The following is a 23,204-nucleotide window of genomic DNA, read 5'->3' as shown; positions in this document are numbered from 1 at the left end:
ATCCTTCCCTGAATTGTAGCAACTTAAGAGTGGCATAGTTTACTCACAGTCTGCTTGAAGTTATCAGTTTACTCTGTTTACATTGAGATGCTTGATGGTATAACAGAAACTGGGACAGGTTGTAAAAACAACAACATCATAGATCGGACCCAAAGTTTCTGTCAACAGTAGGGATTGGCCAGGGTGCTTGTTATTCCTCATTTGTATGATAATTCCTCACAATTAAAAGTAGTTTGAACAGTCAAGGGTGGTTTTACTTCTAGGTTACAGTCCTACTATGCACAATCATCCTTGAGCTTATTCCTGAGTAAACATCCTAAGTGTGGGCTATAAGTTTTTTGCTTTCTTGTTTGGCAGCAGGTTAAGACCAGATTTAATCAAGGCAGTTAGCTTGTAATGCTAATTTTATGTAAATGTGCTGAAATAAGGTAAAGTACAGTGGTACCTCAGGTTACATACACTTCAGGTTACATACGCTTCAGATTACACACTCCGCTAACCCAGAAATAGTGCTTCAGGTTAAGAACTTTGCTTCAGGTTGAGAACAGAAATCGTGCCCCGGCGGCGTGGCGGCAGCAGGAGGCCCCATTAGCTAAAGTGGTGCTTCAGGTTAAGAACAGTTTCAGGTTAAGAACGGACCTCCGGAACGAATTAAGTACTTAACCTGAGGTACCACTGTAAACTATTGCCTCTATTAGTCAACTGTTGTGTGAGAGAAGATGAAAGATTGCTCTAATAACTCTTGTACTTTCTTTTGATGCTTGTTACACAAAGTGGCTGCATTTTATGGATGTTACCTCTGGATACTAATCCCTACCTGCTTGCAGTGGCAAGGGGCAAAGGTGTGGAGAGGGCTGGAAAAGAGATAGGGTGGATCAGTTCCTGCATTGTTCAGTGAGACTTCTGAGATCTTAACATTCTGCACTTCTGATGGCTTGTATTGTTGTTTTTAAAGGAGTGTATGCAGGTGTTCGAAACACTTGTTTATAAGCTCTGAAAACACAGGTGGTTCAGTGGGAGGAATGAGGGGAGTGATAGCAGAGACAAATTACTTGAATTCTGGACCCATCCCATCCCATTCTGCCTACTAGGGTGGAAAGGAAACGAGATCAAACCAAATAAATCCAAAGATAATGGTGTGGAACCAAAATATTACTATTTTATTTTTTTCTAGTAATTTATATACTGCTTCTTAAGCATTGCCCAATGAGGTTTTCTTAGTGGGGCACAGCAAGAGAGAGAATCAGGTAGATTTCCATTGTAGTGGGGCAAGCAACCAAATGCATAAAACTAATGACTTTATGCAAGAAAGCTTGTGCCTGCCAGCACCCCAAAATGGTATTTAATTAAAGCATTGTATTAGTAATTGGCTAATCTTGAAACTGTTGCACACTCTGCTAATACTTACAGCTGCTTTGACTGTCATCACTGGGTTGTTCCATGCATGATGCAGCAAATGAGTGTTATTTCATAGAAATGTGATAGTGAAAAGATAATCTGTGGGATGTTACTACTGTTTTAGAATCCCTGCCCTTCAAATTCTAGTTACAGGTAGGTAGCCGTGTTGGTCTGCCTTAGTCGAAACAAACAAACCAAATTCCTTCCAGTAGCACCTTAGAGACCAACTAAGTTTGTTATTGGTATGATCTTTCATGTGCATGCACACTTCTTCAAATTCTGACAGCTTCCCCTGTTCCCTGTATGTAGCAACTAGGCCATTGAATTCCCAATGGATGAGTGAAGACTGGCTGAATTAAAACCCTCCCTTAAGGAAACATCAGGAGATTTCCTAATTCACCTACAAGTAGAAGTATGAAGCAATCTTAATTAGAAGTGTGTCTTACAAAATCCTATTGTTAGTGATAGTGCCATGAAAGATACATAACTCTTGTTGCTATTAACAACTAGGGACCTGAGGTTAAGAAAGAGAATTTTGCTGGAAGCCACAAAATGAGTCCTTAGGAGAGGTGGGGCTTTAACTGAACCTTCCCAGAGCAAATTCCAGTGCTTCAAGTGCAATGTGAGCAAGCCATGTATTTAGGTTTGTTTTTATTCCTACAGGATATGTGAACAGACCTACCGTATTTTTTGCTCTATAAGTCTCACTTTTTCTCTCCTAAAAAGTAAGGGGAAATGTGTGTGCGTCTTATGGAGCAAATGCAGGCTGCGCAGCTATCCCAGAAGCCAGGAACAGCAAGAGGGATCGCTTTCGCTGCGCAGTGATCCCTCTTGCTGTTCTGGTTTCTGGGATTCAGAATATTTTTTTTTCTTATTTTCCTCCTCCAAAAAGTCTTATGGTCCAGTGCGTCTTATAGAGCTAAAAATACGGCAATACATTCATTCTGAGGAGAGAGAAGATGATGGAGGTGGTTTATGAGCATTATGAGACTCTGACCTTTTCTTCCTGTTTGAATTTACTGACAAAGGTTTCATTCTGACACTAATTAAATCTACTAAAGTCTAGCAACTATGATAAATACCAGAATCACAGTGCTCTGCACACTTGACATAAAAAACTGCCGAGAGCCAAACCTTGTGGATTTGCATACTGTATAGCCTTCATTCTTCATGGCTTATGTACAGTGATAACTACTGGAAGAAAAGGAACATTTCAAATTATTAAGGCTTTCAATCAGTTGAAGAACTTTTGTTTGTATCATAGACATGACTTTTAAAATTACTTAATGTCACTACATGTTTAGAAATGCACATCTTCCCTTTGCACTTTTTTGCTGTAGAAAGTGATGTGCATTTAATAAAACATACTTGTTGTTTGAAGTGTGAATTGGTTCTGAGTAAAGGGGAAGCCTTTACTGCTAAGAACAGTCATTATCTAGACTGCTTACACTTGCCATTAAAGATAATAATTTTGTAAGTCTTGCTTCTTCCTTTGCTGAAATGTCAAGCCAATCACTGAGAATTTGCAGGTGGGCTCTTATTTTGAGACACCAGTTCCATTTGCAAAAGAATAACAGGTATGTGATATGGAGTCCTCAGAATAGTTCTCATCTGCTTGCTTCTGGTGAGAGTTTGGTGCAATAACCACTAAATCAAATTTCAGTCTCTCTCAAAGGATTTGATGATAGCTTTTAGTCTCCGGTATCTAAAGAACGAGAACTGTTGTTCTTCCACTCTATACAACCACAGTATAAGTAGCTGAGTAGTAACAGAATATGGAGCTTACTGACTGCTGAGTTCAGCATCATAACCATGTGCCATTGTTTAACTCTGTTAGTTTGAACCTCAGATCTTCTGTAGATTTTGATTTATTTTTTTAAGTTTGCAATATTACAAATTCCAAAAGAGTCGCTGATTCTAGAACTTCTCCATTAAACATAGACTTAATGTCTGGAAGAGCAGTGAGATCACACCTAAAAAGCTGGTATTAGCTCAGTTGGTAGAGCATGAGACTCTTAATCACAGGGTTGTGGGTTCAAGCCCCATCTTGGGCAACAAATTCTTCATTGCAGGGGGTTGGACTAAATGACCCATGTGGTCCCTTCCAACTTCACAATTATCTGATATATGATTCTGTGACCTTTGTGTGTTCTACTGTGAAGGTCTGAAAGGCCATTCTTTGCATCTAGAGCAGTGATTCCAAAACTTTTTTGGGCCACTGCCTCCTTGGTTCCATAAACTGATTCCCAGTGCCCCCTACCCTACCATATTAAAAGCATTATTCAGAATAGCAGTTTGCACAACACACTAAGGAAGACAATAACACAATAAAATTCAAAAAGTAACAATTAATTGCATATTTATTAAAAATCCAGTTTGAGCTATTTAGTTTAATTAATTTAGCAGAATTCATGAATTTCCTTTTCAAAGTCTGATAGTCATTTAACAAGAGTCTTAAGAGGTACCACATATAGTAAGTACTTCACTGTTCAGTAACTCATCAGTGCAATGAATGGGCTTGATGAAGTGATACCAGTTTCGAAATGTCTGGTTTAAAGTCACTTAACAGGAGTCTTAAATCACTGTGCTTAGTAATCTGGAATTGATTCCTTTGCTTGGTGACAAGTTGTATGGCCACACGAAAACCATGTTCCACCAAATATGATGTTGCAAATGTAACATTAAGTTTCTTAACTACAGTGGTACCTTGGGTTAAGTACTTAATTCGTTCCGGAGGTCTATTCTTAACCTGAAACTGTTCTTAACCTGAAGCACCACTTTAGCTAATGGGGCCTCCTGCTGCCGCTGTGCCGCTGGAGCACGATTTCTGTTCTCATCCTGAAGCAATGTTCTTAACCTGAAGCAATATTTCTGGGTTAGCGTAGTGTGTAACCTGAAGCGTATGTAACCCGAGGCACCACTGTACTGTCCATAGTGCAGAATAACGATCCACAATTTTCTTCCGTAACCAAAACTCTTTGTACAATTTCTTAAACTTTGACTTCAGCTCAGTGTCATTTTGTAGCTCGGCAAGTTCTTCCTCTACCACCCCAATTTCCTCAAAACAAAATAAAAAAATTCCTTCCAGTAGCACCTTAAAGACCAACTGAGTTAGTTCTAGGTATGAGCTTTCGTGTGCATGCACACTTCTTCAGATACACTGAAACAGAAGTCACCGGACCTTTCTATATAGTGAGAAGGTGGGGAGGGGTATTACTCAGAAGGGTGGTGGGAATGGGTGATTGGCAGATAGCTGCGATGAGCCTGTTGACGACTCTTAAAGACTGCAATAGGTCTGACAGGAAAAAGCAAGGGGTGAGAAGGTGGTCTTTAAGGTGCTACTGGAAGGAATTTTTTTATTTTGTTTTGACCATGGCAGACCAACACGGCTACCTATCTATAACCCAATTTCCTCAGTATCTGAAAATGGATTTATCACCCAATCTGGAATTGCCACCGAAAGAAGATCCCCAAATCACTCAAACATATATGCAGTATATCCAGGTGGTAAAATAACCTTGCAGATCATCATTTATTATCCCACCTCTCTCTTCTAGCTCAGACATATTTGGAAATTGGTGTCACTCAAGACAGCCTATACTGTGCTTGAATAGAGTTAACAAGAAATATTGACTCTGTATCTGTATCTGTTTCTCTTTGCCTTGCAAATAACAACTCTTGAGCTAGACTTTCATCTTTTATAAAGTGCACATAAGCGAGAAGCAAATATTCATTGCCTGGCAGAATTGACTCATCCAGCAGTAATGTGAATTCTGTTGTCCTCAGTAAGCTGCACAATGTCTCTTCAATATTCTCAGCCATTTCATCTATGTGTCTTCACACTGAATTGTTGCTGAGAAGAATAATCTTAATTATATGGTGTGGTGACTTATGCAGAACAGTACTCGGAACCTCACTAACTGCTGGTAGGAGGAGTTCTTCACCAGTAGTATTTGGCTTTCCGGACTTAGCAATCAACAATGAAACAATCAACAATACAATGTGAGGAAGGTGTTTTGCTCTAGTCCGTAATCCCACTGCCCCTCAGGGAGTGGTGCCACACACTTTGGGAACCATCAATCCAAAATGTGCTCTTCATGTGACTGGAAACCCCGGGGCAATCCATTTCAGTTTGTTCAATCTGCTGCAGCCTTCTAGAAATTAACTAGATTGTCACGGTATGAGGTTCTTATAGGTAGAAGCAGTCCACTGTCTCCAGAATTATGGACAGTGTTAGAATCTCAGCTATATAAACTACAAAGGAAGGAGAGATTAGAAAGGAAACGGATGAAGAAGAAGACGAGGAAGAAGAAGAGGCAGACAAATTATAGGCAAATAGCTAGACTTTATTTAAATTAAGATATCATGGCGTTAAAAATTTGGAATTGGAACATAAATGGGATGAACGAAAAAAAGAAAAGGAATAGTATTGAACAGTTTCTAAAAAGGAAAAATTTAGACATCATATGTTTACAAGAGACACACGTAGCAAGAAGACACAAAAAAATATTAATCAATAAAAGACTGGGAAACGAATTTGTATCGTCAGACAAGGAGAAAAAAAGAGGAGTGGTCTTATATATTAGAAAACAAATTGAAGCGAAACAAATTTTTAAGGACGAAGAGGGAAGGATAATTGCGGTTCGAATCAATTGGCATGGAGAAAATCTGATTATTGTAGGGATCTATGCACCGAACGGAAATAAAACAGAATTCTATAAAGTGTTAGAAGAAAATCTATCTGAATACATAGATCAAAAAATCATTTTAATGGGTGACATGAATGGGGTGACCTCATTAGAAATGGATAGATGCAGAGAAGGAATAAGTAAAGAAGGAAAACTACCAAAATCCTTTTTTTCGATGATTGAGAGTTGCAATCTGATAGATATTTGGCGCCTCAAGCATCCATTAGACAAACAATTTACATTCTATTCTGAACCGAATAAGTCAATGTCAAGGATTGACCAGATTTGGATCTCGAGTGAACTGACACCAAGAACCCAACGGATAGAAATTCAACCGAAAGTAATCTCTGATCACAATCCGATAGAACTTGAATTAAGAAGCCTCGAAGAAAGAACTTTTAGATGGAGATTGAAAGATTATCTCCTAGATGACCAGAAAATAGTGGGAAAAGCGCAAAAGGAATTATCAGAATATTTTATAGCTAATCATCTTTTCCAATTTTTGTTCTGTAATTTATCTCAATATGATGTAACTTTACTTTCCCTCCTTTCACCAATTAACAGTCTATTTTTTCCTAAACCCTATTCATATTATTTCTGTACCACTTTATATTTTAAAGGTTTAAAACATCAAATAAAACAATCCAGAATAAAACAAATTCAAGCTTCAAGGGAAATACTTCAGATGCTTCTCTAAGTGACATTTTGCTTTCCCCATATTTATTTACCTCCTTAATTTATATAGCTGCCCCATAGCGGAAGTGCTCAAGGAAGCCAGCGTGGTGTAGTGGTTCAAGTGTCAGGCTAGAACTTGAGAGATCAGAGTTCAAAGTCCCACTCAGTTATGAAGCTCACCAGGTGACATGGGGCCAGTCACAGCCTCTTAACCTATCTCACAGGGTCATTGCAAGGATTAACTGAGGAGGGGAGTGAACCACATACTCCTTGGGGGGGAAAGGTGGGATATAAATGCAATGAATAAGCTCTTCTGCTAACCTGCTTAGGAAAGCTGGAGAGGCCAGGCAGTTGGAGATGTCAGTCTCCAGCCTGGCATCTATAAATCTCTACATGGTCACAATTGGACCTGCACCAGTCGCAAAACACACCTGGTTCCTGGCTAATTTCTAACACTGTTCATGAAATGAGGCAGTGGGCTTGAGTTGGAAGTACAGTGATGTACATAGACCTCTTCTTCAATCCTCAATCTGTATGTTGACTCCAACCATAGTAAACCTGTTCATGTTGTTGACTCCAACCATAGTAAACCTGTTCATATTAAAGCCTCTGTGGCATTTTTGTGCCCTTCTCATTGTGTTGCAGTCTACTTGAAAGGGACATTAAGGTCACCTGTGTGTGTTTTCTCCCCTTTGCCTGCCCAGAACAACTCCACTCTAGCTTAACTCTGCATGAGTGTTCTGTTCAAATCCTTCAGAAGCAGGACAGTATAGAGGGAGCTCCAAGAAGAATTGAGCAGCAAAAATAGATCAGGTCCTGGTGACCACAGCAGGAAAGGGTCTGACTCACTTAAGAGGCTTTTATTTTAATTTGTGATGCAGCCATTTAATAGATTCAAATAGGTCACCTAATGTACTGATGGCTTCAGCCCTATTTCTAGCCATTTCCCGCTGTGATTCTCAGAAATGTGGTTTGTTTTGTTCCCACTTCACCATTTTATTTATCTGTCCTCTCTTAAAGAAAATTGGTTAAAATAGCATGCATGCGTGTGTGTGTGTGTGTGTGTGTGTGTGTGTGTGTGTGTATGGGAATGGGCTGCTCCTCATCTCTGCTCCTGCCCAATCTGATTCCTACTCAACCCCCATGTTTCAGCTACTCCCAGGTAGCTGGGACTAGTAGTGGGCATAAAGTCATGCCTGCAGTCTCCCTAGAGTTGCATGCATCTCACTGTAACAAGCCACTGTATTATCTGCATGCTGAACACTATCGCTGGCACCTGAAGGCAGTTCTTGTGTACAGGCAACCATCTAAGTTATTTTTTAAAAAAATGAGATTTGAAAATAGTAACTGCAGAAGGAGCACTAGCTAAAAAGCAATATTAGTGTTGGTGGGACTTGTCTGAACAGGGAATGGGAACCTGTGAACTTCCCAACCTCCATCTGTCTCTGCATGTATGACCAATGGTCACAAATTATGGCAGTTACAGTCCAGCAATATCCAGTTCCCCATCTCTGAGGTAGAAAAACAAATAGCAGTAGCTGGTTGATTCCATGTGTAAAAGCACTTAACAGGGTAACTTGATTCTTCAGCTATGGTTGTTTTAGTTCTTGAAGTTCCAGTGATGTATGAAGATTGTTGTTAGGGTAATACCTCGTTATCTAGTTTTGGATTTGTGTTGTCAAGCTGTTGTTTGATTCCAGACCACAAAAGGGAAGGGTGGAACATAATTGCCAATGTTTTCCAAGTTTTCCACCCAAGCCTAGGGTTTGCTTAGAATTTGTTGGTTTACCCTCCATTGTGATGGAAGATTAGGGGTTGTTACTTGCAATTATTCTTTCCAGATTCATCTAACATATAGACTTGTTCAGAGAAGGGTGGCTGTGAATTGAAAGTTTTTTTAAAAAAATTAATCTGTGATCAAAAGCTCTGGAAAGTACTGTTGCGTACATACCCTTGCCTTGCCTTTTAATGGTATGACATGGGCCAAAGTGGAGATGTACTGGACAATCTCACATACTGGTTTCAACATACCATATTTTTTGCTCTATAAGACTCACTTTTTCCTTCCTAAAAAGTAAGGGGAAATGTGTGTGCGTCTTATGGAGTGAATGCAGGCTGCACAGCTATCCCAGAAGCCATAACAGCAAGAGGAATCTCTGCTTTCGCTGCGCAGAGATCCCTCTTGCTGTTCTGGCTTCTGGGATTCAGAATATTATTTTTTCTTATTTTCCTCCTCCAAAAACTAGGTGCGTCTTATGGTCTGGTGCTTCTTATAGAGCGAAAAATACGGTAGATCCACACTAGGCAACCATGGACAGCTTGGGTTATGAAGCAGGCTTGTTTCAACAAATCGGCACCAGAGAAGGGAATGCATGAGATTGAGACTGATAGCAGCTTGTTCCTAAGATTAATGGATTCTGTGCCGCTTTCCATTCAAGTCCATCCCACAGTGGCTCATAAAAAATAAGTATCAGCAGCAGCAATAAATTTAATAATAGAACACAGAACAAAACATCTCATCTCAATGAGATGAGACCATTATAAGCTGATTCTACAAAGTCATAGAATTAAGAATTAACAATAAAACGATTATAAACATAGCTTACATTATATGCAAATGCAGGCATGGACAGTTTATACATTTAGACTAATGAAGAAGGGTCTTTCTTCATTCAGCTGGTAACATTCAAAGTCCAGACTCTGCTAAAAGGCACTTGAGATTGATTGCTTCTTGATAAAGAGTGCATTTTATAGTTATCCATTGCAAATGATGATAATTGGGCCTCATGCTTTTTTAAAAATGTGAAGGAGTTCCAGTCCTCTGTATGGTGCAATGCAGTCAAACTGGGATCCCCATTAAATGATCCAAGATAGTATCAAGGAAGGTTGGAGGTCTCTAAACAGAAGTCATGGAATGAATTACTTGTGAAGGGAGACTGGGGGAAGTAATCCTCATCTCTTAGCTGGGAGCTGAAGCCTTGAATGGCTTCCTTGTTGTTACTTTGGGACTGTTGCTGGAACTGAAACCAGGTATCTAAAATTCCAGAGGAACAAAATAAGCAGTACCAAAGAAGAGAGAGAAATGGGCCTGGGGGAGAAAAATATCCCTCAAGAGGTGCAAGGAGAACAGTTTGTTACATTTCAGATATGAAACTCTTGTTCAAGGGCAACGTATTTATATATTACACACTGGTGCTTATGAACACACTTAAATGCTCTTCTAGCATGTAGGTTATTTTACCCCACAGACTAGGGTCAAACCTTTTGTTCCATCATTAATGTCTGAGTGTGTCTGGGATGAATATCCCAGCAAGGCTGGCGAAGGATGGCTGCAATCTAGAGCTTATAATTTTTGGGTACTCAAAAGTAATAGAATGGTAATCAGGACTGAGTATAGCCTGTTTCTTTATCAGTTGTTCCAAGAAATGCTGAAGCTTGGATAAATCATAAAAATTAAGCCAGTTTTTTCCTCCCCCCACAAAAAATGGTGTGTGTATGTGTAATTTGTTCTTTTGCATGTATAATTTAGCACCTCATCCTTTCTGTAAGAAACATAGTGTGCCAAACTTATTGCTATTCCTTCCTAGAATATCAGTTAAGAAGTGGCAACTGTCCCAAGGCCACCCTGTACATTATAAGTGGGCATTATAGGCCTGGAACTCACCAGACCAAAATCAGTTTTCTTCTTGCCACCATTCATTGGCTCTCGGGTGCTAGATCTGGGAAGAGGTGCAGGAAGAACAGAAGACAAGGAAAGCCACTCCGCTGGCTGCTGTAATCGCTTATCTCCCCTTGGGCTTCTCAGATTTTTAACATGCATGCATTCTTTCAAGCCTACTTTCCCAGAACTCCAAACTGGTTTTGTTTTTGTTATTCTAGCAGTTCTGCTGAATTGTACAGTGCAATGCTGAAGGCTACAATGCAGCAGGAGCCACCTTAACAAATGCCTTGTACACCTTTTAGTTGACTACACACATTGTTGACAGCCTGCTAGTTTTCTGAATCCTCTCTCATGGAGTGTGAAAGCCACTATCATGTGTAAATTCACTGAGAAGGCATCATTTCATCAGGCTTTCCGTTTCTCCTGCCACAAATGGAAAGTCCTCTGAACACTACTAAGAAATGAAAGAACTTTCTTTGGGTTTCTGTTGTAGCCCTACATTGGTGCCTGTGTAGAGGCTTGCTTGCTTGATAATTTATTTTTTATTTGAACTTTTTAATCACTTGTTACACTCTAGGCAGGGGGATTATGGGTTCAGAATCTTATTACTCTCTCAGTGAAATGTGCATGTAAATAGGCACTTATTTTGGATAGGTGCCTGTTTTAGTTGAGTCAAGAATGGAAAATTCTAGTTGAGCTGCTGAGTATCTGTACAGGGGTGGGGAGGTCTGTTCTGCTGAGTTCCTGTGCTCAGTGTGGAAGCCAGGCCTGGTTCCCCCTTGCCCGTCTCAAAACTAGTTAAGTATATAACTGGTTAAGTACAAAATGGCCTCTTTCTCTAACTGAAAAAGTGTGAATGTTTAAATGCAGTTGGTTTCTTTCAGTGGTACTTGGCAAGAGAACTGTTTCAGCAAGATGGTCGCAAGTGGGTAACTGGGAATGGTTTTTTGAGCAGAACCCCCCTTAAGGACAAAAGCAAATGAGACTGAGAAATATGAGAGCTTATTAAGTGCTGGATTAACTTGCCAGCAGAGCAACAAATAATTACTCTAGTTTTCACAAGTCTTACAGGAGAGCTCCATGGGAGCAGGCCTGTCTCAGGCAGAGCTAGGAGAAAAGGTGCTTTCATGATTATCAGAAGGAAGACAAGCACCAATTAAAGCCTCTCTCCTGGAAAAATCTTTGAGGTAGCTGTTTCCCATTTGATCTATTTTTATATTCCCCTTGGAGTGCACAATGCAGTTCTTGAGTCATATCAATTAAGTTATTACACATTTTATCTGGATTTTTGCTTTTTTGCTGTGTTCATGTTTAAATATAGATTTGTGACCCCCACCCCTTTTAAACTTTTTTTTTTGGGGGGGTCCTTATTTTTATAAATGCCAAAGAGTCACAATGTTAATATGTATAAAAATTGGACTTGTCCAAAAATAGAAATAAAAGCAGGAAGTGTGATATTCTGACTAAATCCAGTGATGTCACCATGAAGGCATAGCTAGGCCATTTTGCATAGTGCCTGTACTTGATTCTGATATTGCAGAATAAATCTGAAGCTTAGTTTGCGCACCAAGTAGGCATGTGAAATGATTTTATACTGATTCACTCCCCTCAGGGCAGGCAGCTCACCAGACTTGCTGCCCATGTAGCCTGGTAATTATTACCTAACGGTGGGTAGGCTAGGAGGAGGTGGAGAGAGAAATTTTTGTACTTGTAAAACAGCTTCAAGGCCACAGACCTCCAGTGACTTGAGGCTGGAGGCATTAGCAGCAACAAACTGGGCTTTATATGTCGAGGCTAAACCATGAATTTTAGAAGTGATCTTCCCTCACCAGTTTTCCTAGTAGAGCAGCCTGCTCGCTCTCCCAACTGGTGGTGAATGAAGGTTTCTTGGACTGAGATGCTTGACTGGCCTCTTTATAGTATTGGTTACTAGATGTTTATAGCAAGAGCTGTTACTGCGTGTCAAGGCTGGCACTTTTGTAAGAGGGTTATTTTTCCTGACATGAGGAAAGCAAGTGTTTGTAAGATGCAGCAAGCAGGCCAGACTGGCCTGTTCCTTTGTGATGATTCACTGTGAGACAAAATTTATTTTACTGGTCTCATACACCTTGAAGAGAAGAGAATTGGTGATCAAGGAAGTTTTCTTACATTTCTGTCTGGGGTAGTTTCTCTGTTTTTCTTAATTGGGGACGTTTATGTATGCACCTTGGATATCCTGATACAGTGTTCAAGGTTTACCAGGGTGTTGCCCTGTGTCTGCAAATGTTTGTTATCTTGGGTTAAGGACTGTACTGAGTGTTTGTACTTGCAAGCTGATTTGTGGGGTCAACTTGCTCCTTTGTTGCTTGGCAACAAATGCTCTCTCTTGCTTTATAAAGTATGCTTTTTGTAGTTTTTGATTATATCAGCTACTAAAAGGTTCAGAGAAAGAGCATTCTTTCCCAAAGACATGTTTAACAGATCAGTCCCCAACCTTTCTTGAAAACATCTAAGGAAAGAGAATATGCTGCATAAGTGGCTGCATTTTGAATTTTCACTATAGTATCAATTTGCTTCCCTTTAGCTGAAAAAAGGCTTCTTTCATATGCTCCGTGATGTTATTCACACTGCAAGACTGTGGACAGTCTCCCCATGTCACATTCTGGAAACTCTATTCAGTTGTGATTTAAAAGTAGAAGTTGGAGAAATGAGGCCTTCAGACTTTCTGAAATTTTGTCCCATTCCCATAATTGAAGCTAGATGTGATACACAAAGCCTTTCATTTCCTCCACTACCCACAGTTGTCATCCCTGTCCTCTAGTTGGGATGCAAATAGCTTTGCTATATTAATAGTTTCAGATCTTTGGCACCAAATGTTGTGGACATCTGCAATTACAAGGTGTTTCCTGGTAGATTATGCAGGGTTAGTGGGTGATCCTCTGGCAGTGCTCTCTGCCAAAGCTGTTAGTGCATTATGAACTTCTGCATCATCAGTCCACCATGCGTGTGCAGTGACGCTGGTGTGATGGCACTGGTGCCTCTCATCTGCGAGGCAATCCTTACAGCACAATCCTATGCATGTGCGCTTGGAACTGTTCAGCTGAGTTCAGTGGGGCTCACTTCCAGATACTGTATTTTTCGCTCCATAAGATGCATCTGACCATAAGACGCACCTAGTTTTTAGAGGAGGAAAACATGAAAAAAAATATTCTGAATCGAATGTGGTACTAAACTATTTAAAGCAGCAAAGCGGGATGCTCCTGTCCGCTTTGCTGCTTTAAAGTGAGCCACGGAGGAGGGACGGACAGGAGCCATGGCTCCCCTTCCTTCCCTCCTCTGTGGCTCACTTTAAAGCAGCAAAGCAGACAGGAGCCACTTACACGTTCCTCCTCTCCTCCATGCAGCATTCACTTCATAAGACGCACAGACATTTCCCCTTACTTTTTAGGAGGGAAAAGGTGTGTCTTACGGAGCAAAAAATACGGTAAGTGTGCGCAGTTTGTAGCCTAAGCCCCTTTTCGTATCTCTGTCTTATGCTAGCACTTTCTCAGACAGAGAGTAGACCCAGGCTGCCTCTTGCCTTTTATTTCAGTCTACATACAGGTGCTTCTTGTTTCCCAGACATGGATAATAAAATAATAATAATAATAATAATAATAATAATAATAATAATAATAATAATTTATTATTTATACCCCACCCATCTGGCTGGGCTTCCCCAGCCACTCTGGGCGGCTTCCAAAAATATATATTAAAATACTGTAATACATCATGCTTTTCAAAGATGCTATGTGAATTTTGCAATTTCCAAAGTTTGATTGGTCTTCGTGGCTAAAAAACATAAAAGAAACAAATGTGTTTCATTTAGAGGAACTTGGTTGCTGTATGGATTCAAGGCTTCTTTTCTACTGCGGTGGAAGGTTGGAAGACTGCCCAAACCTTCTTTCCCTGAGAAGGCCACTTTCTGTTACCACATTTCAAGGTTGGGTCTCTATGGAGAGGGATCTCTATGTTCACACTTTTTCTTTACTTCTGAATGGAGTCCATGATTATGTCAGTGACACCTGCTGAGTTTATTTTGAATTGCTTGCACTCCCCATCTCCAGTTTGGGCATGAAGACAGTTAGTTGACTTCCATAGCTACCTTTACTGTTATTTAACATTTTGGATCAGGACAAGAATATGTCATATGGAATAGAACAGATTTGCAATGATATCCACTAGTGGAGAGTAGAAATTGCCTCTGGAAGGCTAGGTAAATCAATTTTCATATTACACATGCACACATCCCATAGGGCCATATGTCTCTCCTGTCTCCCTTCTAACATCCAGTAAGGGGTGGGGAATGTCTGGCTCTTCAGCTGTTATTGGACTCCAGCTCCTGTCACCCCTGACCATTTTCCACATTGGCTGGGACAGATGGGAATTGAGATCCAATAGTATCTGGAAGGCCACAATTTTCTACAGTCTGCCTGTAAAAGTCAGTGTGGTTCTTAGTTTCTGACTTGGTTCTGTTTGATGAATACACTCTGATTGGTTAGATTCCCATTGGCTTAACATCTGGCTTTTGGTGTCTGCTTCCCAGAACTTTGTTCCATGTCATTGTTGCCTGTTGAGATTCTGCGCCTCTTGAAAAAGCATTTGTTTTTCAACAAACAAGGAACAGATACTTATTTTGGGATGGTTTTGGAAGTTTCAGGCTAGTTATAAACATACTTACCAGAGAGTAAGTTCCAATGGGTGGTATACAGTGTTAGTCCTACTTGGAACATACCCAGTTAAATGACTGGACATGGATAACTTAGATCCTTGAATTTCAGTAGGTCTCTCCTGAGTAGAACTTACCGTATTTTTCGCCCTATAGGACGCACTTTTTCCCCTCCAAAAATGAAGGGGAAATGCGTGTGCGTCCTATGGGGCGAATGCAGGCTTTCGCTGAAGCCTGGAGAGCGAGAGGGGTCGGTACGCACCGACCCCTCTCGCTTTCCAGGCTTCAGGAGAGCCGCAGCGCACAAGGTCGGGGGACAGCGGGGAGGCGGAACGCCGCCATCCCGCTGTCTCCCGATGTGGTTTGGAGGCTGACGGCGGGGAGACGCGTGCTTCTCCCGGCCGCCAGCCCCGCAAGCTCCGGGGACAGCGGGGAGGCGCAGCGCATCCTCCCACTGTCCCCGGACCTGATCTGCAGGCGGGCGGCGGGGAGAAGAGTGCTTTTTTTTTTCTTTTCTTTATTTCCCCCCCCCCCCCAAAAAAAACTTGGTGCGTCCTATGGGCCGGTGCGTCCTATAGGGCGAAAAATACAGTAGTTTCTTCCAAATTCTATTGGTTGTATCCAACTTCCTTCTGAGTAAGCATGTTTAGGATTGCATTGTGTATGCAATAACTGACTGAGCAGATAAAAATGTAGCTCTACACTTCTAGTCCAGCAATAATCACTTTCAGATGATTATAAGTCACTCTGGAGACATTCCGTTCCAGTATAACAATTCTGGTTTTGCAATATCTGAAAATGTCCTTGGAGAAAGCAACTGTGCGTCTCAGCTTCCCTGATTAGCTATGTGGACGGGGTCCATGCCATTATTGCTATGTTGCTATGTTATGTTCTATGAAAACTGTTTGTTGTAGCAAGTTAGCTAGTGCCTTTGGTGGTGATGGCATTATTTATTACATATTTTTCCGTTGTGGAACTCAAAAGCTGTGTACATGAGGTTCTGAAGAGGTCTCCCATCCAGCCACTGACCAGACCCAGACCTGCTTAGCTTCAGCAAGGTGGCTGCATCAGGTGCCCTCAGACCATGCCTTGGGACATGTCTACAGCAGGTGATATCGAAAACTGATCGTACAGGAATGGGAGCATTTCCAGTATGCCTTTCATACTCCAAAAGGTCCAGTTTGACTAGTTCTCTGTTCTGTTCTGCTTAGGATGTTGTCTGATGCAATAAGCACTGCAATGCTAGCTGCCAGGTGTGGGTATGATAGCAACCTTCCCTTCTTTCTCATAAAGCAGGTGTGGAATGGAAACTGCCAGATAGCAGAGCTGAGCTAATTGAGATTGGAGTTGAGGCTAAACTTGGTTAATAGATGAATAGAGAAGCTCTTTAATTATAGCAGCATGATTGACACAAACAGTTTTCCATTGCCCCACGTCCTTCAAACAAGGACTTAACTGTGGCTTAGAAACAAGCTACAAATTGCATGTAGCTGTCTCTGTGACTGCTTTTCTTGATGCATCTTTGAGATGACCCCATAGTTGGAGGTTAGGGATGAGAATAGGTCATTTTTCTAATCCAAGCCCCTCCCACATCTGTTCCCTCTCTCTTCTTCCCAGCCATAAGGTTGCAAGTATGTGTTTACCCGTGTTTTGAACCCTGAGGAAAGGAAATGGATGAGGAGTGAATTTCAGAGGGGGAAGTGGCCAGCGGGGAAAGGGTTAAGCACCCCACCCACTGCTTCCTCGTTCGGAATGCCTCCCTCCCTGCTTTACCAGAAACACTTTGTGTGCAATGGACAGTTTGTCTCTTGCATAGAAGATAGTTTGAAAGAGGATTGCTCATGGGAATTTCTCTGACATGTACAAATAGTATGACAAGGGCTTGCTATGATTTTGGTTGTAACTTGCATTGTCTGTTCAAGAATAGTAAGAGACATATGTGACGTAGTTAAAAATAAAGGGCAAGGCGGATTAGTTTTGGGGAGTCACCTTTGCTTTTCCATCCTGCATCTGATCCATGCTACCTTACAGTACAGTCCTGAAGTCGAGAGGGCCAATCTGTTGCCAGAAAGTCCCATGTTGAGGGCACTTCTTAATATATAGGATGCCCGGGGTTGGGTGTCATGGACCTCATTTTGCAAAGGGAGAGTGCCATGTTTTGGGGTTCACGTTTGGAGTGGGGGCATACTTTGCAGACCATGGGGGAAGACAGCAGAATCTGAAGCAGGTCCTGTGAGCTCATGGCATCAAAAGGCCCAGAAGAGTTTTAGCTTCTTGTCAGGGAAGAAGCATCAGTCATGAAACAAAATGGAATTGTTTTTTTACAAGCCTGAAACACACTTAAGGATTGTATTTCTCAGCAGACATTCTAATCAGTAGCAAATACCAAAGTAGTTGATTAAATGACAATTCCTGTGGCGTATTATTAGATGCACAATATAGATGAGATGAATAAACAGTAGATAATTGTATCCAAAGTCAAATTACCTAGCCGCAAGGTTGACATAAGAAGTTGATCCTAATATGCATTTGCTTGTGTTAAATTTCGGCACTCCCCACACACCCCCTCCATTACCAGATGCTCCCTAGCCCCAACTGTTCACTGGCCTAGTCTTCTCACCCAATGCTGATAGGAATTGTCCAAAGTGATTTGCTTTTTTACACTGTCTCTCTAGTCTAGCCTCTTGGCTGCCCTGAGCCTCTTGTCTTCATAACACCAAGATTGTGATTCACAAGCACATAGTCCACTGACATGGAGCATGAAACAGACCACCCACAGTTTATCCAAATAATGACGTCTCTCCAGCTGTGTATGCCTTCTGTGCTGTTCATTTTCAGCTCTTGCCCGCTGCCCAGCTTTGCCCCTCCTGAAGTGTTATGGCATTGTCCTGCTCAGACATGAAGCTCATAGCCAGCATTCTAAAACAGTCTGCCATACCCACCACCACTCCGATTCAGCAATAAAATGCAGGGGGAAGCACTGGGACACACACAAACACCACACTCAAACATAGACCTGTGAAGCCCAGACCTGTACAGTGGTACCTCTGGTTGCGAACGTGACCCGTGCTCGTTCACAACATGAAAAGAGCGCAACCCGCAGTGGCACGTCTGCACATGCATGGGTTGCGATTCACCGCTTCTGCGCATGCAAGTGATATCATTTTTTCACGTCTGTGCATGCACAAGCCACGAAACCCGGAAGTAACCATTTCCAGTACTTCCGGGTCGCCGCGGGACATAACCTGAAAGAACGTAACATGAAGCATGACTGTACCTAGAAACTCAGCACAAAAAGAAGTGTGGATGAGCCCTGACAGACTTGCTGTTATGATTCTGTTCATCTTAAAGATACAGCCTGGAGTGTGTGCGCAAAGGGACTGCAGAATACGAGAGATGAGGAGGCACAGAAATTGGGGGGGGTGTCCTGTGCGCAAGGGAAAATTGAGAAATTGAGGAGAAGGAAGAGAAGGGAGTAAAAGGAGTGGAGGTGGAATGGGGGCTTGCAAAAAAAAAAAAAGAAAAAAGGAAGGAGTAGGAAGCACGGGGAAAAGAAAGGAAAGCAGGGACATGAAAGGATCTGAAAAATAGGGAAAGTTGGATTCATAATTGAGCAAAGGATGAAATGGATGCTTAGTAATTTCAATGTGTGGGAAGAGGAAAATACATGAATTTACCATGCAGGTGGGGTTGCACAAAGAAAAGAAGAGAGGAGGCACAGACATGGGGTGACGGTGAAAATGGGTGCAAAACAAGGCTGTGGAATAGAAAGGTGGCTTTAGAAATGTGGCTGGGAAGGGGACAAGCAAGGTTAATAGTTGCATGGGATGGGAAGGGGAAGCTCCATGGAGTTAATGTGGCAGGAATGGTAAGGAGCTGGAGAGCAGAGCAAGCAGAGGCACAGCCCCTAGTATATGCCTGGGTTTTTTGTTTTTTTAAAAAACATGAATGGTTTCTGAGGCAGAACCATTTTATTTATATTGTCTATGGTAATGTGGCCGGTGGCATATCCAGGGTCTTTCTGACTTGGTTGCCCCCTTGTGTACTTTTCACTGCCTTTTCTCAGTCAGTGCTCTAGTTTGGCAGCTGGATTCCTCCAAAGAATTTTCACTTTGTCACAGCTGGTAGTTTTATAGCCTTGTTTTCTTCCCTGCTCATTGTCACAACTCTTTTAAACAAGTATTACCAGTTACTCTTTTTAATTCAACCTGTCCAGTTACTGTGTTTATGTTCATTTATGTGGTTTTGGGCTGGGTACGTGGAGCATTCAAAGCACCTTGAGTGTCTAATTTAAAAAGACTTAGCACTCTATTAACATGTGACACTAATTCAGAGGCATCGGTTTCAGGCGTCTTGGATTTAGTACCCCAGATGATCTATGTACACACACACACACAGAGAGAGAGAGAGAGAGAGAGAGAGAGAGAGAGAGAGAGAGAGATTGTCAGAAAGAAAGGATACCATATCTCATTCCCATCCATTAATTCAATTTTGGGTTTAGATTTTGAGTGAATCATTAGGTTTATCAGCATTACAGCTCATGAGATCTGATTTAAACTGGTGTGCAGTTGCTAAGACAGGAAGCGCTTTTGGTTAATCCGGGGGGAAACTTCTGCCACTTAGAATCATAGAATTGTAGAGTTGGAAGGGACCTCAAGAATTATCTAGTCCAACCCCCTGCAATGCAGGAATCTCAGATAAAACATCCATTATTTTTTAAAAGTAATTTTATTAATCTAGATTTTCAGGATAGCCTGCAAAAGAGAACCATAAAACAAATATAAAACAGATCAGAAACATCAGAAACAAAAGCAATAATCGTAGTAACATTAAAAATACAAAAAAGCAGTAGATATAAAACCAGTTAAAATCCTGGACAATCTTTTTTTTTTTTTTAAATGTCTAAAACATGACTCTCCGGGTATCCATGACAGATGGCAATCCAAATTCTGCTTTAAAACTTCCAAGGAAAGAGAGTCCACAACCTCCCGAGGGAGACTTGTCAGTTTATAAGAGATCAGAGTAAGTTTAGAAAATGGAACTGTTTGCTCTTGTCCCCCCTCCCCCCCCCATGCCATGGATGAACTAGTGTGTTGCAAGGAGGGAGATATGGTGTGGGATAAGGTCAGTTGAACTGGAGTACTGAAGATCATTTTACTGCAGAAGAAGCATTTTATGTTTTCTGTCATTTTGTGCAGGCTACCTCCCCACTGAGGACATCACTTCCTTATGCCTTATGACTGTAACCCATGTTCGTTAGCAGCATTTATCACATAGCTGATCCTAGAAAACTTTGACCCGTTTTTGTTTTTAGCTTGTCTGGCTCAGAGAGTAAACCCCATTTTATCTTGGTGATCATCACATGCTCTTAGGCTGGCAGTGACCCTTTACCAAAAGAGTGGGTCTGCCCCTCACTTTGTCTGACTGACTATTGCCTAGGTCAGGGGTGGATAATGAGTGGCCTTCCAGGCAGAGTTGGGCTCCGGCTTGCATCAGCCCCAGCCAGCATAGCTAGAGTAGTCCAACAGTATCTAGATGGGACACAGTTTCCCCATCCATGGTCTACAGCAGTGAGAACAAACTTTGGCCTGTATGTCTGCCAGTCCCCTCCATCTCTCCATTGGCCTTGGAGACTGTGATCCACCTCCACCCACTCAAGTTTGTTTGCTCAGACATCACCAGAGCAGTGTAGGTTCCAGGCAGAGGTAATCAACCACCACACTGTGCCCGTAATGTATGAATCAGCCCTTAGTGAAAAAACTACCTATATCTGGTGAGCAGTGCTGGAGCACAACAAAGATGTATTGACATTGCAGTTCTGGGCATTGTTGGCTCTCCACCTGCCAGTCCTCTGTAGAGAGCAGTCAGGTTCATGATTTGTTATCTTTATTGCCAGTAAACGATCTGTAGTGAGCCTTGCTTCTCTCCCACCGATGACCGCAAAGTATAACTTTTGAAGAAGTGCGAACACCTGCAGTTCTTGGTTCGGCATCAAGGCTCTTGGTAGTTTTTTTTTTTTAAAGTTACCAACTGAACACTTAATGAGGGAGAATGCAGAGTGTGTTCCAATTAGAGAGAAGCGCCTGTTTAATTTCCTGATGACTGATGCGCCTGACTTCTGTCCCATTCATAAAGTGGAAATGTCGTGTTAGGGGACTCATCCGATCAACTTAAAACATTTCAGACCCAGCTTTTGAATAAAATGTTTTCAAAGTACGGTGCGTGCTTAAAACAGTGATAAAGCAGCAATTAAGCAGTATTTTCTAATGGCAGCAAACTCTTCCAAAGCACCTGGTGTCTAAATGATGTTAAATATGACACAAGCTGAGCTGATAAGGGGGGAAATCACCATACTTGAAGCACCAGCACTGAAAAGGTCCAGCCCCTGGTAGATGCCGCCCCATTCCCCTGATTCACCTGACATATCCAAATGGGAGTAGGCCATTTTCTTAAATACCATGGTCTCAGACAGTCTGAAATGAGGAAGGCAGTTGCTCTGTGGGAAGAGCATATGCTCTACATGCAAAAGATCCCAGGTTCAGTCCACAGGTTGAGCTGAGAAAAAGACCTGTCTTGAGAGCTTTTCCCAGCTAGTATATGTAGATAGCTAGATGGACCCATGGTCTGATACTATTCAGGGCAGACGCCTATGTTCCTACTCACTCCACATCTTTCCCCTGCACCTCTGAAACCTGGAAGCTAACTGCTCCACCAGGTTAGGGGTACAGTTCTCCTACTGCCTTCAAAACTGCTGCTCAGAGGGCTCCCCCACAGGGCATGTGAATCCACTTTGTCTTGCGTGGACAGTAAAGTTAGACTCTGCTCATTGAATGTCACAGAAGATGTCTACACTGGGGCGGTCAGAGGCATTGCTTATCACTCTCCAGCCCAGGAGTCAGCCAGTTATTCTAATTGCATCTAGTAGTTGTCTCGGTGCTAATTCAGAGCTTTCCTTCACCTTTCAGAGATCTTGAACGATGTCATCCGCAGCATGAAGAAGGAAGGAGAATGGAAGGTAAAAAATGGTTGCTGCAGCTCAGAGCACTGCATGTGTGGGGTGAGCTACACAAAGTCTGACTACAGGGTTCATGTTGCCTACAGATCAGTGATCTCTCAGCCTACTAATAAAAATTACCTGCATTTCTACTGGGCACTTAATTCAGTCAAACCATTGCTGTCCACACTTAATCTGCAATGTAGCAAGTGTGTCGTTATTATTTGGGCCATGTGTTCACTGTGTCTTCCGTGGCAATTACCATTCCTAGAACTCCCCATAACTTTTGCTGTCATAAGAGGGTGCATTACCAGGTCAGCCATGAAATTACTGGCTGTCAACAGACCAAAGAGGTTATTGGAATAAGCTTTGCTCCACTGGTTCTCCAAGGGCTTGTCGTGACTTCTGTAGAGCTCACTTCTCATTCTTTTCTGATTTCTTCCTCCATAAAGGGAAAGTATTGGATCTCTCAGTTGCCCCTGTAGACTGCAAATATGACTGAGAGAAAGAAAGAGATCCCTTTTTGCTGTGTCTGATTATGTGTTGCAGCAGCTGAAAATCTTGTAAGGGTTAGAAAGCAGACCTGGGAGTTACCCCCTCCCCACACCACAAACATCAGGAAGCTGATTTGTGAGACTCAGTGCATCCTGAATTGATATGTTTTGTAGAGCTTTCTTTGGTACAAGTGAAAAGGTCTTTAGCACCTAGAACAGAGATGGGGAACCCATGCGTTCCATATATTATTGGACCCCAACTCCCATCATTCCCAGCCATGCTGGCTGCAATTAATGGGATCTTGAGTCCAACCCCTTTTGGAGAGCTACTAGTTCCCCATCTCTACCCTAGAAAACCATCTGATGCTCCCATAATCCTGAATGTAAGAGCTGGTGGGGATTCTGCATAAGGTTAATTCACTAAATTGTCCTCTTTGGAATGTTTTAGCCAGCAGACCTTTTTACAAGCAAAATCTATCTCCAGTAGTCCACAGTGGATACTCCCAACTCCATCCCAGAATATGTAAGAATTGAAAGTTTTCCATGCTCATTTCTAGAAAGAAAGCAGAGTCTTAATAGCTTAGAATGGACAGGATAGGTGGGTTGA

General features: G+C 41.9%; 1 protein-coding gene across 2 annotated transcripts in view; it reads left to right on the top strand.

Annotated features, from left to right (window-relative positions):
- Positions 1–23,204, top strand: part of STXBP2 (syntaxin binding protein 2) — a 38,759-nt gene that overhangs the window by 1,164 nt on the left and 14,391 nt on the right. The window contains exons 2-3 of one of the 2 annotated variants that reach the window (XM_081850139.1): positions 1,411–1,551; positions 22,075–22,124. In XM_081850139.1, the coding sequence (XP_081706265.1) occupies positions 22,101–22,124 (24 nt within the window). In that variant the 5' untranslated portion in view covers positions 1,411–1,551; positions 22,075–22,100. The remainder of the gene's footprint in view (positions 1–1,410; positions 1,552–22,074; positions 22,125–23,204) is intronic. The other variant, XM_081850138.1, reaches the window with a different exon arrangement.

Source organism: Podarcis erhardii (genome assembly GCF_964252035.2).
Source record: "Podarcis erhardii genome assembly, chromosome: 2".
In the NCBI taxonomy this organism is placed as follows: Eukaryota; Metazoa; Chordata; class Lepidosauria; order Squamata; family Lacertidae; genus Podarcis; species Podarcis erhardii.
This window is presented reverse-complemented; position numbering and strand designations above follow the sequence as displayed.